At 47.0% G+C, this 11,964-nt stretch overlaps 1 protein-coding gene across 12 annotated transcripts in view; it reads right to left on the bottom strand.

Annotated features, from left to right (window-relative positions):
- SPATA13 (spermatogenesis associated 13) overlaps nucleotides 1-11,964 on the bottom strand; it is a 125,940-nt gene that overhangs the window by 80,475 nt on the left and 33,501 nt on the right. Inside the window, exon 1 of one of the 12 annotated variants that reach the window (XM_006138890.4) lies at nucleotides 2,803-3,131. The exons of 7 other annotated variants lie outside the window; for them this stretch is intronic. Coding sequence is in view for 1 of the 5 variants with exons in the window: in XM_006138884.4 (XP_006138946.2) it covers nucleotides 465-482 (18 nt within the window). In the remaining 4 variants the exon portion in view is untranslated. Of the gene's footprint in view, nucleotides 1-464; nucleotides 498-1,238; nucleotides 1,260-1,326; nucleotides 1,582-1,630; nucleotides 1,778-2,802; nucleotides 3,132-11,964 lie in introns of those variants that run through there. 4 more of the 12 variants (XM_075919259.1, XM_006138889.4, XM_075919262.1 and 1 more) reach the window with 4 other exon arrangements.

Genomic DNA, 11,964 nt, shown 5'->3' with positions numbered 1-11,964 from the left:
TGCCTTTACCATAAAAGCAAAGACAATTTTCCTTGGTCCTGTCAAATTTTGCTGAATCAAGTGGGATCAGGAATAGCCCATTGTAGGATACCTGGGCGTTGGCCCTAAAAGGTAGGAAATGTACAGATATATTAAATGAAAGAAGTACCAGTGAAATCTGCTCTTTACATTCTGAAGCTTGGTTCCCACCCGCCTTTTTTTTAAAAGGTCTCAGTCTCATTTTAAAAGCTAATTTGAAACAGGAAGTAAAAGCCCCCTAGCAACCAGAGAAGCTGAGAAGAAGCACTAAAGCACAGCGTGAAGACAGAAAGCTTCCCTGTTCACAGGGTTTAAACAAGCTATTCCCATCACCTCGCCACACTAGGAAGCCCTAGTTGTAAATGGACCGACACTTCCCCATTCTGTGCACATATAAACAACAATTATTGCCACATGGAGTACAGTACAGTCAAAAGTGCATTAACCTTAGAATGAATATCCATACTGAACACACGATCAACAGTACAAGGTTAAATTGTAAGCAAACAAGAATCCTAAAAGCTTAACGTGTCGAGTGTCTTATAAAAATGTTGTATTTAGACCTCTAAGTCCCGCATGGACTAATTTTAAACGGAGGTTTTAAAACCTTGTTCCCCCTAGAGAAAAAGGATTCTGCTGTGTATGTTTCGATGAGACGCTTAAAATTTCCCTCTTATTTTTCAATCCCTCTCGTTCGCTCGAGTCTGCCCTGTTGCAATGTGTTTGGTCAGCTGCCCCTACAGGAGTTTAGCGGAAAGTCTTCTGCCAAATGAGAACTTCAACCCTGTCCTCATTCTGTTGCCTATTCAACGCTGCTGCTTTTACTAGATTGTCGTGTAGAAACGAGGATTCCTGAGCAAAACGGTTTTCATCCCCCCGCCCCCGCAACACGCCAATTTCCCCAGGGCGCTTCTTCCCATGGCATTTCAACCAGCACTGGCACCGCTCGGGTGGGAGAGAGGTGTGGGGCGAGGAAGCACAACCAGATATAAACTCGCTGACTCCAGGCTAGACCAGGGGCTTCTATTTGGTGCGCCCCAGCTCCTCGAGAAGTAGCCACCGGGGAATGAGGAGACCAACTTGCAAACATGCTTTGCCCAGCAGAGAGCGGTGAAAACGCAGCGCGCTGCACACGCCTGCCGGCGGGGCTCAGCCTCGCCCCGGGGCCCCAGTGCACGTTGTGCTCTGACTCGGGCAAATGCACCTGCCCGGCTGCTCACCGGAGCCGGCCTCACACTCCCTCCCCGCAGGGAACTCGCACGGGAAAAGAGCAGGGGCCGGCAGCGCAGCAGCGGGCCAGGCCATTACCTGGGAGGAGCCAGCGGCGCTGGGCAGCCGGCAGGGGCCGGGACGCGGAGGGGCAGCCCCGCTGCCAGCAGCGGCTCCAAAGAGCGCGAGTCCTTCCCCCGCGCGGCGCTGCCGGGGCCAGAGGGATGTGTTTCCATATCGCTATGGCAGCAGCCGGAAGGGGGAGGGGGGCTAGGCACACTGAGGGAGGAGGCAGCTCTTCGGAGAGTTGCAGGAGCGGTGCTGGGCCCAAGGGAGTTGGGTCGGGGAGCAGCAGCCTTGTCTCCCACCACCGAGGAGAGATGTCGCCTCTCCCAGCACTTACCGCGTCAGGCTGGGCGCCCCCCACGGCTCGTTGCTCAGTGACAGGCTCCCCAACCCGCCTCAGAAAGCTGGAAGGGGGGGGGGAGGAGTTACAGCTGCTGGCCCCCTCTCCCCTGCCACCTGGGCACGCCTCGCCCTCTCTAATCAAACGAAAGTTGTCCCCGGGGCCTGCTGCTGCTAAATAATACTGGGCATACTTAGCACCTAGTGAGCGATTTACGTTTTCAAAGTGCGGTGCACCCGTGAATTCAGAGGTTAATTCCCCTTTCCCTCGCCCTGCAAGAGCCAAGTGGGGTTTGTTTGTTGTGCTGGGTTTGACTTTATCATTTTATCAATAAGAGATAAAGACAGGAGGGTGGTGGCATTTGCACACATTAGTAATGAAGTAGTTCCCCCTCCCTGGTGAGTCCCATTGCTGCTTGCTTTGTTCAAGACGACTGCCCTTTAGGGATTGGGTGTAAAGGGGATGGGGGAGGGAGGAGCAGGAGGAGATATTGCAGCCCTCCAAATTATCTGTTGAAAGTTAAGAGCAGAAGAACAATCTCCCAGACACTGAGGCTGTGTCTAGACTGGCAAGTTTTTCCGGAAAATCAGCAGCTTTTCTGGAAAAATTTGCCAGCTGTCTACACTGGCCACTTGAATTTCCGGAAAAGCACTGATGATCTCATGTAAAATCATCAGTGCTTTTCCGGAAAAACTATTCTGCTCCCGTTTGGGCAAAAGTCTTTTTCTGAAAAACTTTTGTGCAAAAGGGCCAGTGTAGACAGCATAGTACTGTTTTCCGCAAAAAAGCCTGGATTGCGAAAAAGGCAATCGGGGCTTTTTTGCGGAAAACCGCGTCTAGATTGGCCACGGACGCTTTTCTGCAAAAAGTGCTTTTGCGGAAAAGCATCCTGCCAATCTAGACGTGCTTTTCCGAAAATGCTTTCAACGGAAAACGTTTCTGTTAAAAGCATTTTCGGAAATTCATGCCAGTGTAGACGTAGCCTGAATGTATTTCTGGTTCCCACACCCTCTCCTCAGCTGTTGGTCCTCTACAAGTTGCTTTCTCATTTGCTGCATTGAAAAAATATTTAATCTTTTCCACCTCTTTCAAGGAATTTCACTTATAAAGCATTGTTGCCACCTATCCCATAGAAGTCTTCAAATTTGTGGTTGGTTTAAAATACTTACCTTTTTATTTCAAATGTGTAAGGCCAAATCCATCCCTGGTGCAACTCCATTTATTGTGTAGTTACTCCACAGGTGGATTGGCCCCAACCAAAGGACTGATACTGTTAATGCAAAACACAAAGTTGATGGTTGGAGAGAACCAGTACTCAGTGTCAACCATGCCCTGCCTCATTTTGCTATTTACCATATATTTTTAGTTATTGCATAGGTCTGAATTTAATTATCTTTGCCTTTAATCAAATGTTCATTACTTGCACTATGTTCTAGATTCCAATAACAATGTGGTATAAAACGATCACCTTCATATCAAACCCAAGTATTTCCTTTTTCAGATTCAGTGTGTGGGTTTCTTGACTCCTACTTATTTAAAAGGTATATGTACCTGATCTTAATAAGTCCTTTGTAAATACATGAAAAGCACACTGAGACCATCTTTCAGTTGCATATTTGCCAAGTAGAATATAATTAGGAGAGAGTCACATATTTACAAACAAACATGCATCTTCTTCGCTTTATTATTAAACATTTAAATTCCAGGAGAGTCTCAGCCATCCTGGGCCTGGTTATGCAAGGCACAATGGATACTGTTGTCCTTCTGCCAACGAGTAGATGATGTTGGGTCATGCACATTCGCTTCCCATTAGAGGAAAAACCACTTAAGTAGAGTAATCAGTGATGTGGGGTATTTTCTTAGGGTAATTTGCTGTATTTACACTAAATATACCAGTCCTTGAAAGGAGGTAGTCACCAACAGCTACAGGGTAAATCCCTTTTACAAATTTCATCCAAAATAGCAATTCTTGGTCTCCAGAATGCAACTTCGAGTCAGAGAGACAGAGAACAATTGCAAAACTTACAATACAGCATTTTATCCATGTCTGAATAGTGCTTGCACGCTAAAGAAAATAAGACTATCTGGTGACTCCTACCAAAACCATAAAAAATGACAGTCCCTCTTCCAAAATAGTGAGGTATAGATCAATGGGCGTTAGATGCCTAAATACCTCTTAGTGTATGTCACTTAGGAATGATCTATGCTAAGCATTTGCATCTGCATAGCTACATCACTCAGAGGTGTGAAAAATCCACTCCTCTGAGCAACATAATTAAGTCAACCTATTCCCCAGTGTAGACAGTGCAAGGCTAATGGAAGAATTCTTCCTTGACCTAGCTACACCTCTCAGGAAGGTGGACGATGTGGGTATGTCCACACAGCAGCATTATTTCAGAATACCTGGAGTTATTTCAAAATAACAAAATGCGCGTCTATACAGCAAGCCATTATTTTGAAATCATGTCAAGATGGAGGACTTCTTACTCTGACTCCTGTAACCCGCATTTTATGAAGAGTAAGGGAAGCTGAATTAAGCAATTTCAACATCAGCTACGCAATTAACGTAGCTGAAGCTGAATATCTTAATTTGAGTTTTGCCCTGTGTTAGAGAAAAGAAACTGCCCCCCCAGTAAAAAAGTTTGGCCAGGCCGCTCTTGCTATAGTGGGCTGCAGGACTCCTTGGGTGTGTCTAGACTACATGCCTCCTTCGACGGAGGCATGTAGATTAGCCAGATCGGAAGAGGGAAATGAAGCCGCGATTAAAATAATCGCGGCTTCATTTAAATTTAAATGGCTGCCCTGATCTGCCGATCAGCTGTTTGTCGGCAGATCGGGGCAGTCTGGACGCGATGCGCCGACAAAGAAGCCTTTCTTCATCGGCACAGGTAAACCTGGTTTCACGAGGCTTACCTGTGCCGATGAAGAAAGGCTTCTTTGTCGGCGCGTTGCGTCCAGACTGCCCCGATCTGCCGACAAACAGCTGATCGGCAGATCGGGGCAGCCATTTAAATTTAAATGAAGCTGCGATTATTTTAATCGCGGCTTCATTTCCCTCTTCCGATCTGGCTAATCTACATGCCTCCGTCGAAGGAGGCATGTAGTCTAGACACACCCCTGGAGAGAAACCGGCGGCACCCTTCCTGCATACCATTGCCTTTAGAAAAAGGGAAGGTGTGAAAAGGGGAAAATAGCCTCAGACTCTCCCACCCGTCACCTTGGGGTGAGAACTGCGGGGCTTACCTGGTCGCATGAAACCTGCACAGTTTCGGCCCAACCCCTGGGACACAGACTCCCCCCCCCCACTTGGTGACCATTAGGCCATATATGGTAATATGTAAGTGCGAGAAAGCGATGTGCAGATTTGGGGATGAATACTCATCGCACAGTTCGCTCGAGGAGGTCTTCGCAACACACGTACCACCATGCGTGTGCCTTCCCGTATACTTCAAAGTGCTGCCTGCCTGATCAACCGACCAGCCACCTCCCCCGACTCGCGGGCGTAACCAAGGCCTTCGCAACCAAACCAATATCTGTGAAATGTTCTGTGTGCTGTGTAAGTTGGTATGTATGATTTGATTTTTTCTTGTTGTATAAGCTTAGTGTTGTAGTTGTTTTTGGGTAGTACATAGAGTTTGTAGTTATCACTGTTATTTAATTAGTGTAGCTGGATATTTTAAGATTAGAGACTATTCCCCTTGCCGTTCCCATCCTTATATCTCTGACATGTTTAACTAGAAATCATAAAATAAATATAATAAATACTGTAAATTCATTATTAATACGGTCTATTAAAAAATCTTAGAATAAATACTATAAATTCACCACTGTCATAAATAAATATTTTTTATTTGATAAAACTGTCCACCTGGTTCTGTCCTTCCCCCCTTGGGTATGCATCATCGGACCTGTGATTCTCGCGACACCCTGCTGCGTAGACATCATGATAGTAGAACTTTTGTCACTGTAGGAAGTGTCTCCACTGAAGCAACAGTAGCATTTCAAGAGTAGACAAGCCTTTGCAGTCTAAGGGTGCGTCTACACTGAACTGTTTTTCCAGAATAGTGGCCATTATTCCAGAAAACCAATACTAGTGTCCACACAACAACTGTGTTATTTTGAAAGAAAGTTGAAATAACGGACGGCTTGTCCATGAAGAATAAGGCCTTTTCTGAAAAAGCTTTTTCAGAAGACGGTGTTGAAACACGGTAATACGGAGCTATTTCGAAAAAGAGGCCTCCAAGAAATAACACAGATGCCCTTCTGGCCACTCCGTCCACACTCATCATAACTCTATAGCTCCTGTACCCCTAGAGCTTTTAAAGCTGCAGACACAGCAGACAGGGCTTATGGCAGGAAGCTGGTCCTCAGAGCTTCCAGTGCAGCTCACAGTGCTTGATGCCTGGGCACATGTCCCAGCCACAAGCCCCTCCCCCCCCCCAAGAGCCCTCTGCCCACCCCAGGGAGCATGCACAGGGCTCCCAGGAGCCTGCCGGGGGCCACAAGAGGCATGCTCTGTCTTGGTCTGGGGTGGAGATCTTGGCCTCCCCAAGGTGTGGGTCAACAAGGAGAACCTCCAGAATCTCGGCTCCAGATGAAGGAACGTGAACATATACAGCTGGATGACTGAGAGCCTGGCCACAAAGGGACATACCTGGACCCTGGAGTAAGGTGAAAGAGCTCCAAGGTGAGAGAATGTAGCTCACACTCCAGGGCAGGACCCACCCCTGCTCCTATTTTGATGACCTCTGCACTGCATCCTAGGGGGTGGTGCAGCCCCTTCCCCACCCCTGGTAGTGGACTTAGGGCTGGAGATGCCCATCATCGCCCACAGGGGGGGTCCCAGCCCAGGAGAAGGAGGAGGAGGACACGGCCAGCACAGTGACCACCATCACCTTTGAGCTAGTACCCCACGGCCTGGATGTGTCCCAGGCATCCTCTGAGGACAGGGAGGGACCATCAGGTTAGTGGTCTTACTTTTTCACACACAAAGGGCAGGGGTGGTGGGCGCTGAGGTGCTGTGGTGTAAATGTCGCTTGGCCCTCTTTGCTTGGCCATCGCGCTGCAGTCCGTTCATGTGGATTCATGGGCAGCACCAGTCTTCGCCACGCAGCCCAGGAGGGAGCACCAGAGCACCCCGGGCTCCTGCTCACAGGCTCTGTGGAGGCTGCCCACAGTTCTGACCCCTGGGAGGGATGCACTCCCACCACGAGCCACAGCTGGAAGGAGGCTGGGGACAAGGACACGCACGCACACACACAGACTCTGCTGTGCCACACATGTCACACAGGCATGCCTGCCTGCTCGAGGCAGCACCTGCTCTCAGGGACAGCACTTCCAGGCACAGGTGTGTGTGCGGCACCGAGGGAAACCCAGGCAGCTGCTGCAGCAGGGACACAACATATGTGCGACTGTCTGAGAGCTCCTGACCCACCTGGAACCAGCTCCTGCTCTTGCTCCCGCTCATGCTTCTGCTGCAATCCCAGTCCCTGTTCCTGCTCCAGTCTCTAGCCCCCCTTCCCTGCCTGACCCTGCTCCAGTTCCCGCTCTGTCTATCGTCTCTGCCCTCCCCCTTGAGGTCGCCATGGTCCCTGCACACAAGGCAGAGGAAACTCCTGAGCAATGCACCAATCTCAGCCCCAGCCCTGAGCCTCTCCTCCCCACTCCAAGTTTCTCTGCCCCTTTTCTCGTCCCATTTCCACGTTTTCAGCCCCCGTCCTCCCCAGTTTCTTCTCTCTCAAATAAATAAGCAAAGAGGTTTTTTTTTAAAACAGGTTTTTTTATTGTGTCTCCAAAGAAGAGGGGGAGGGGGGAAGGAGGGGTTGTTGGAGGAAAGGCAGACTGGGGCAAGGCACAGGCCCCTAGTGGGGAGGCCCTAGGGAGAGTTACTGGGATCCTTCAAAGAAACTCTCCCTCAGGGCCTCCTGGATGCACATGCCCACCTGATGGGCCTGCTGGATGGCAGCTGTGCATGGCTGCTCAAAGGCCCATCCCTCCCGGCCAACCTCTGCCCCCACCCTGGAAAGAAGGCCTCCTCCTTTCTTTCCACAATGTTGTGGAGCACAAAACAAACAGATATTACCCCTGGAGGATGTTGTGCTCCCCGACATCCAGGAAGGTCAGGAGGCACTTGAACCTCACCAAAGGCGCATTCAGCCTGTATGCGGGCCCTGCCCAGGCGGCCATTGAACCGGTCCTTGCTGGGGGCACAGGTGTCCAATGTATGGCTTCCTCAGACACAGCACAAGAGGGTAGGCCACATCCCTCACAATGCACAGTAGTGTTTCAACATCCCCGACCCTGATGTTGCACTTGGGGAAGAAAGTGCCAACCACCAGCTTGAGGTAGAGGCTGGAGCTGTGGAAGATGCAGGCATCGTGCACCTTCCCCAACCAGCCTACAAAGATGTCCGTAAACTGGCCACAGTAGTCGATCAGAGCCTGCAGTACCATAGAAAAGTATCCCTTCTGGTTTACGTACTGCACTGCCCAGTGGTTGGGGGCCCAGATGGGGATGTGGGTTTAGTCAATAGCTCCCTTGCAGTTGTGGAAGGCCAGGGTGGCAAATCTGGCGATGACAGGGTCCAGGTTGCCCAGGTGGATGACACTGCACAGCAGGACGGTGTCAATGGCACTCACCACCTGCAGAAGGAGACAAACAAAGAAATGAAACAGAGAATCAAAGGGGTTGCCAGAGCCCTTGGGAGGTCCCCGAACCCTCCTTTTCTTCCCCCGCAGAAACACCCCAGGAGCCACCACCTATGAAGCCCTCCGCAGAGCTGTGAGGGCAGGACTGCAGAACTCCCCAGGGCAGGGCTTCCCCCACGCCACCCTCACCCATCCCCCATGCCCCTAACCTCCCTTTCTGTAAGGTCCCCCTTTCCAGTATTCCGCCCTCCCTCCAGGGACTGCAGCCCGAGAGCGCCATACCTGCATGAAGAGGGCCCCGATGGACTTCCCTATGCTGAACTGGTTGCCCATGGACTGGTAACTGTCTGGCGTGGAGAGCTTCCATTCGACGATGGTGACCCACTTCTCCAGGGGGGTGGCGGGTAGCATCTGGGTGTCCCATCATGTGAGGTCAAGGGTGAGCCAGGCACACAGCTCCAGGAATGTCTCCTTCCTCACGCAGAAGTTTTGGAGCCACTGCCAGTCATCCCAATGCTCCATCAGCAGCCGGTCCCACCAGTCAGAACTGGTGTCCAGCAGCCAGAAGCATTGCTCCACTGTGGGGTGTGGTTGCAAGGGCATCGCTCCCACACACAGGCAGAAGTTCTCAGTGATTGGCTCTGGGCTGAGCTCATGCAGGGCCATGAAGACAGCCTGCACAAACTGCTGCACAAACTACAGCACGGCAGTGTGGGGCCATTGCGTGCCCAGAGGCAGCTCCGGCTCCATGGTAGGGAGTGCTGTGGTGTTCTGAAGCAGGGCAGCCAGAGTACACAGAGGAAATGCTTTGCTGTCCCGTAGAGAGATAGGCAAGCAAGAAGAAGAACCTAGGAAACGGCTGTCCAGGGGGGTCCCTTTAAGCACATATCTCACATAGCCTTAGGCAGCAGCTCCAGGAAGCAACTGCTGACCTAATGTCCTGCCTGAACTGGTTCCAGGTGGCCTTAAATGCAAAATAGCATCCAATTAGTGTGGACGGTATCTTTCAAAATAGCAAATCACTATTTCGTTGCACTTTTTGCATGTAGACACACTATTTCAAAATAAGATTTTCCGGAAGATATCTTCCAGAAAAGCTTATTCCGAAAAAAGCTTGCAGTGTAGATGTACCCTAAAAGAGGACACAGCAAATGGATGAGGCAAAGAAGCGAACCAGAGGAAATGCGGTAACATATACATATAACAGCATGTGTGGAATTCTTAGCTAATCTCTAGTAGTGACTATAGCTTTTCACCTGCCTACTCATTACTGGGCTGTTCTTTATTGTACATTATAGACAAGTTGAGTTTTGAGGAAGGACTTGAAGGAGGACAAGATACTGGGTTTATGGATCTGGACTAAGGAATCCCAAAAGTGTTTGTTAGAGAAACCGAGAACTAGGAGAATGAATCTGGAATCACTATTGGAGTGATAGTAGGAAGCAGTCTTGGAATAAGATAATAGGTCTAATATCTAGGGAGGGGCTACATTGTGAAAGGCTTTGTAAATAAGATAAGAAGTTTGTGTTTCACGCACTGAAGTAGGGAGGACTTATTGAAGGATTTAAAGTGCAGGTGACAGAGTAGAAGGAGATTTTAGGATAATCATTTTAGATAGATTTGAGGGGGCAAGTACATCATGCATATGAAACAGCAAAGTTATCAGATTTGAACTGGAAATATAGTTTACCACGTTACAATAGTGCAGTATATCAGTGACTGCTGTTCAGACTTTCACTCACACTCTTTCTGATGAAAATATTTGTTAAGTCCCTATAAAGTTTTTCAGGTTTGGGTCCATGCAACTGTTACTCTTAAAAACTTGCCTCAGATCATTAGATACGGTTATTACATCATTGTTTTCAATATCCCATATTTTTGTCTGCACATAGGGAATACCTAGAATGCTGAAATTACTGAGGTAACAGTTTTATAAACCTCTATCTAAGGCGACTGAATAGAAGTGATTGATGTATTTTATATTTCATAGACCTGTTTGTGTTACATAATTGGTCATCGCTTATGTTAAAACCCATTTCTTACTTTTTCTGTTTCATTGGTCAAATACTGCCCTTGTGTACCTATATACAACTTCTTAATTCAGTGGGAGTTTTGTGAGTGTATCTGAGGACAGAATTTAGTTTACCATTATCAAGAGTGATAAGTGCCTTTACTCTCTCCTTAACCTTCATATTTTTCAAATAGGCTTAATCAGAATCAGATATGTCCCATTTACAGCTATATCAAGGTCCACTAAACGATATCTGCCAAATTTATCAAGAGGATTGCCCTAGAATAAGAAAGAAGTACAAGGGTTACTATTCTTTCTTTAGATTTGATACATTACTCTATTTTCTAGCACATTTCTAGGAAAGAAAAATGTATAGATTCCCAACAATTTTGACAAACCAAAGTTTCAGTAAGTTAATTCTTCACAGATACAAAATGTCACCCATATTTATAACCAAGAAAGGCTGCTTTAAAGCAGAAACAGTGACTTGTTTTTCAGTGTTTCCTGTCTTGATTAATGGTATTTGTTACCAGAGATTATGCAAAAAGATGGAAATAAGAAAAATTGAATAACACTTGTATAGGTATTTCTGAGAAACTGCACTATACCCTATTATTTGTAGACTAATATATCTGACCCCAGCTGAGTAACAAAGGATGTAATTCAGTCAGTGGTTGTGCTGGCTTTATAAAGTATGGGAGACCAAGTCTAGCAATTCATAGAAGAACTCCAAAAATAAATTCCAGATTGGTATATGCGCAAAGCTATTATTTCTTACTCAATAATGGTCATCACGAGTATCCATACCAACGAAAATGAAACTTGTTCTAGAAGTTTAAGTCTGTGATTTCAAAGAACTTAAAAGTGTATGTGACAAGGAATGAGAAGAATTATTTGAAGTGCAGTACAGGTGGGAAGGGGTTTTAAAAAATGTGACACTGGAAAAGTGATAGTAAGATCTTCATGCTGAAGGAGGAAGGTGAACTAGAAAATTAAATGGAAGATTTAGTGGGTCTGGATATTTTTTCAAATATCACAGGATATCAATGACTGTGTGTCAGCAGCTATTATTTGAGCAACAGTATCACCTTCTGTAGCCCGAGAGCGGGAAAGTCTAAAGGAAAATAGATCTGTCACTTTATGTATGAAAGGACACTCTGAATAGAGGAGAAAGAACTCTGATGCTCATCCATTGATATTTTGTGATTCTTTCTTTTTAAAATATATTTTAAAACTCCAGTTTTAAAATTATAAGATATAGAGAGAGTTGGAGAGCTTGTTAATACTCAAGGAAATCATGGCAAAAAATAATTTGCTATACTGCACGTAGTTGGGGCGGGATGGTGGTGTGTGGGCTAAGTGCAATATTCTGTTTTTTGTTTAAAAAATCCTACATCAATGTATACACAATGCAATTTTGAATAGGTAGAAGTATTAGAATAACTGGTTCTTTTCCACTAAACTGTAGAGTCTTTTCTCAGTTTTATGGTATTTACCTAATGTTGCAATTTATATCTTTCTTTTGCATTCCAGACAGACTAAGACTCTGATCCTGCAAACAATTACCCTCAAAAGAACCTTTACATGTCCCACTGGGGATATTAGGTTAAGTCATGCTACCAGGGAAGATAACAGCAACTCCTATACTGAATTCCATGAGAGCACTATTAAAT

This window comes from Pelodiscus sinensis, chromosome 1 (assembly GCF_049634645.1).
Source record: "Pelodiscus sinensis isolate JC-2024 chromosome 1, ASM4963464v1, whole genome shotgun sequence".
Classification (NCBI taxonomy): Eukaryota; Metazoa; Chordata; order Testudines; family Trionychidae; genus Pelodiscus; species Pelodiscus sinensis.
Note: the sequence above shows the minus strand (reverse complement) of the source record. Positions and strands in the feature narration are given on the sequence as shown.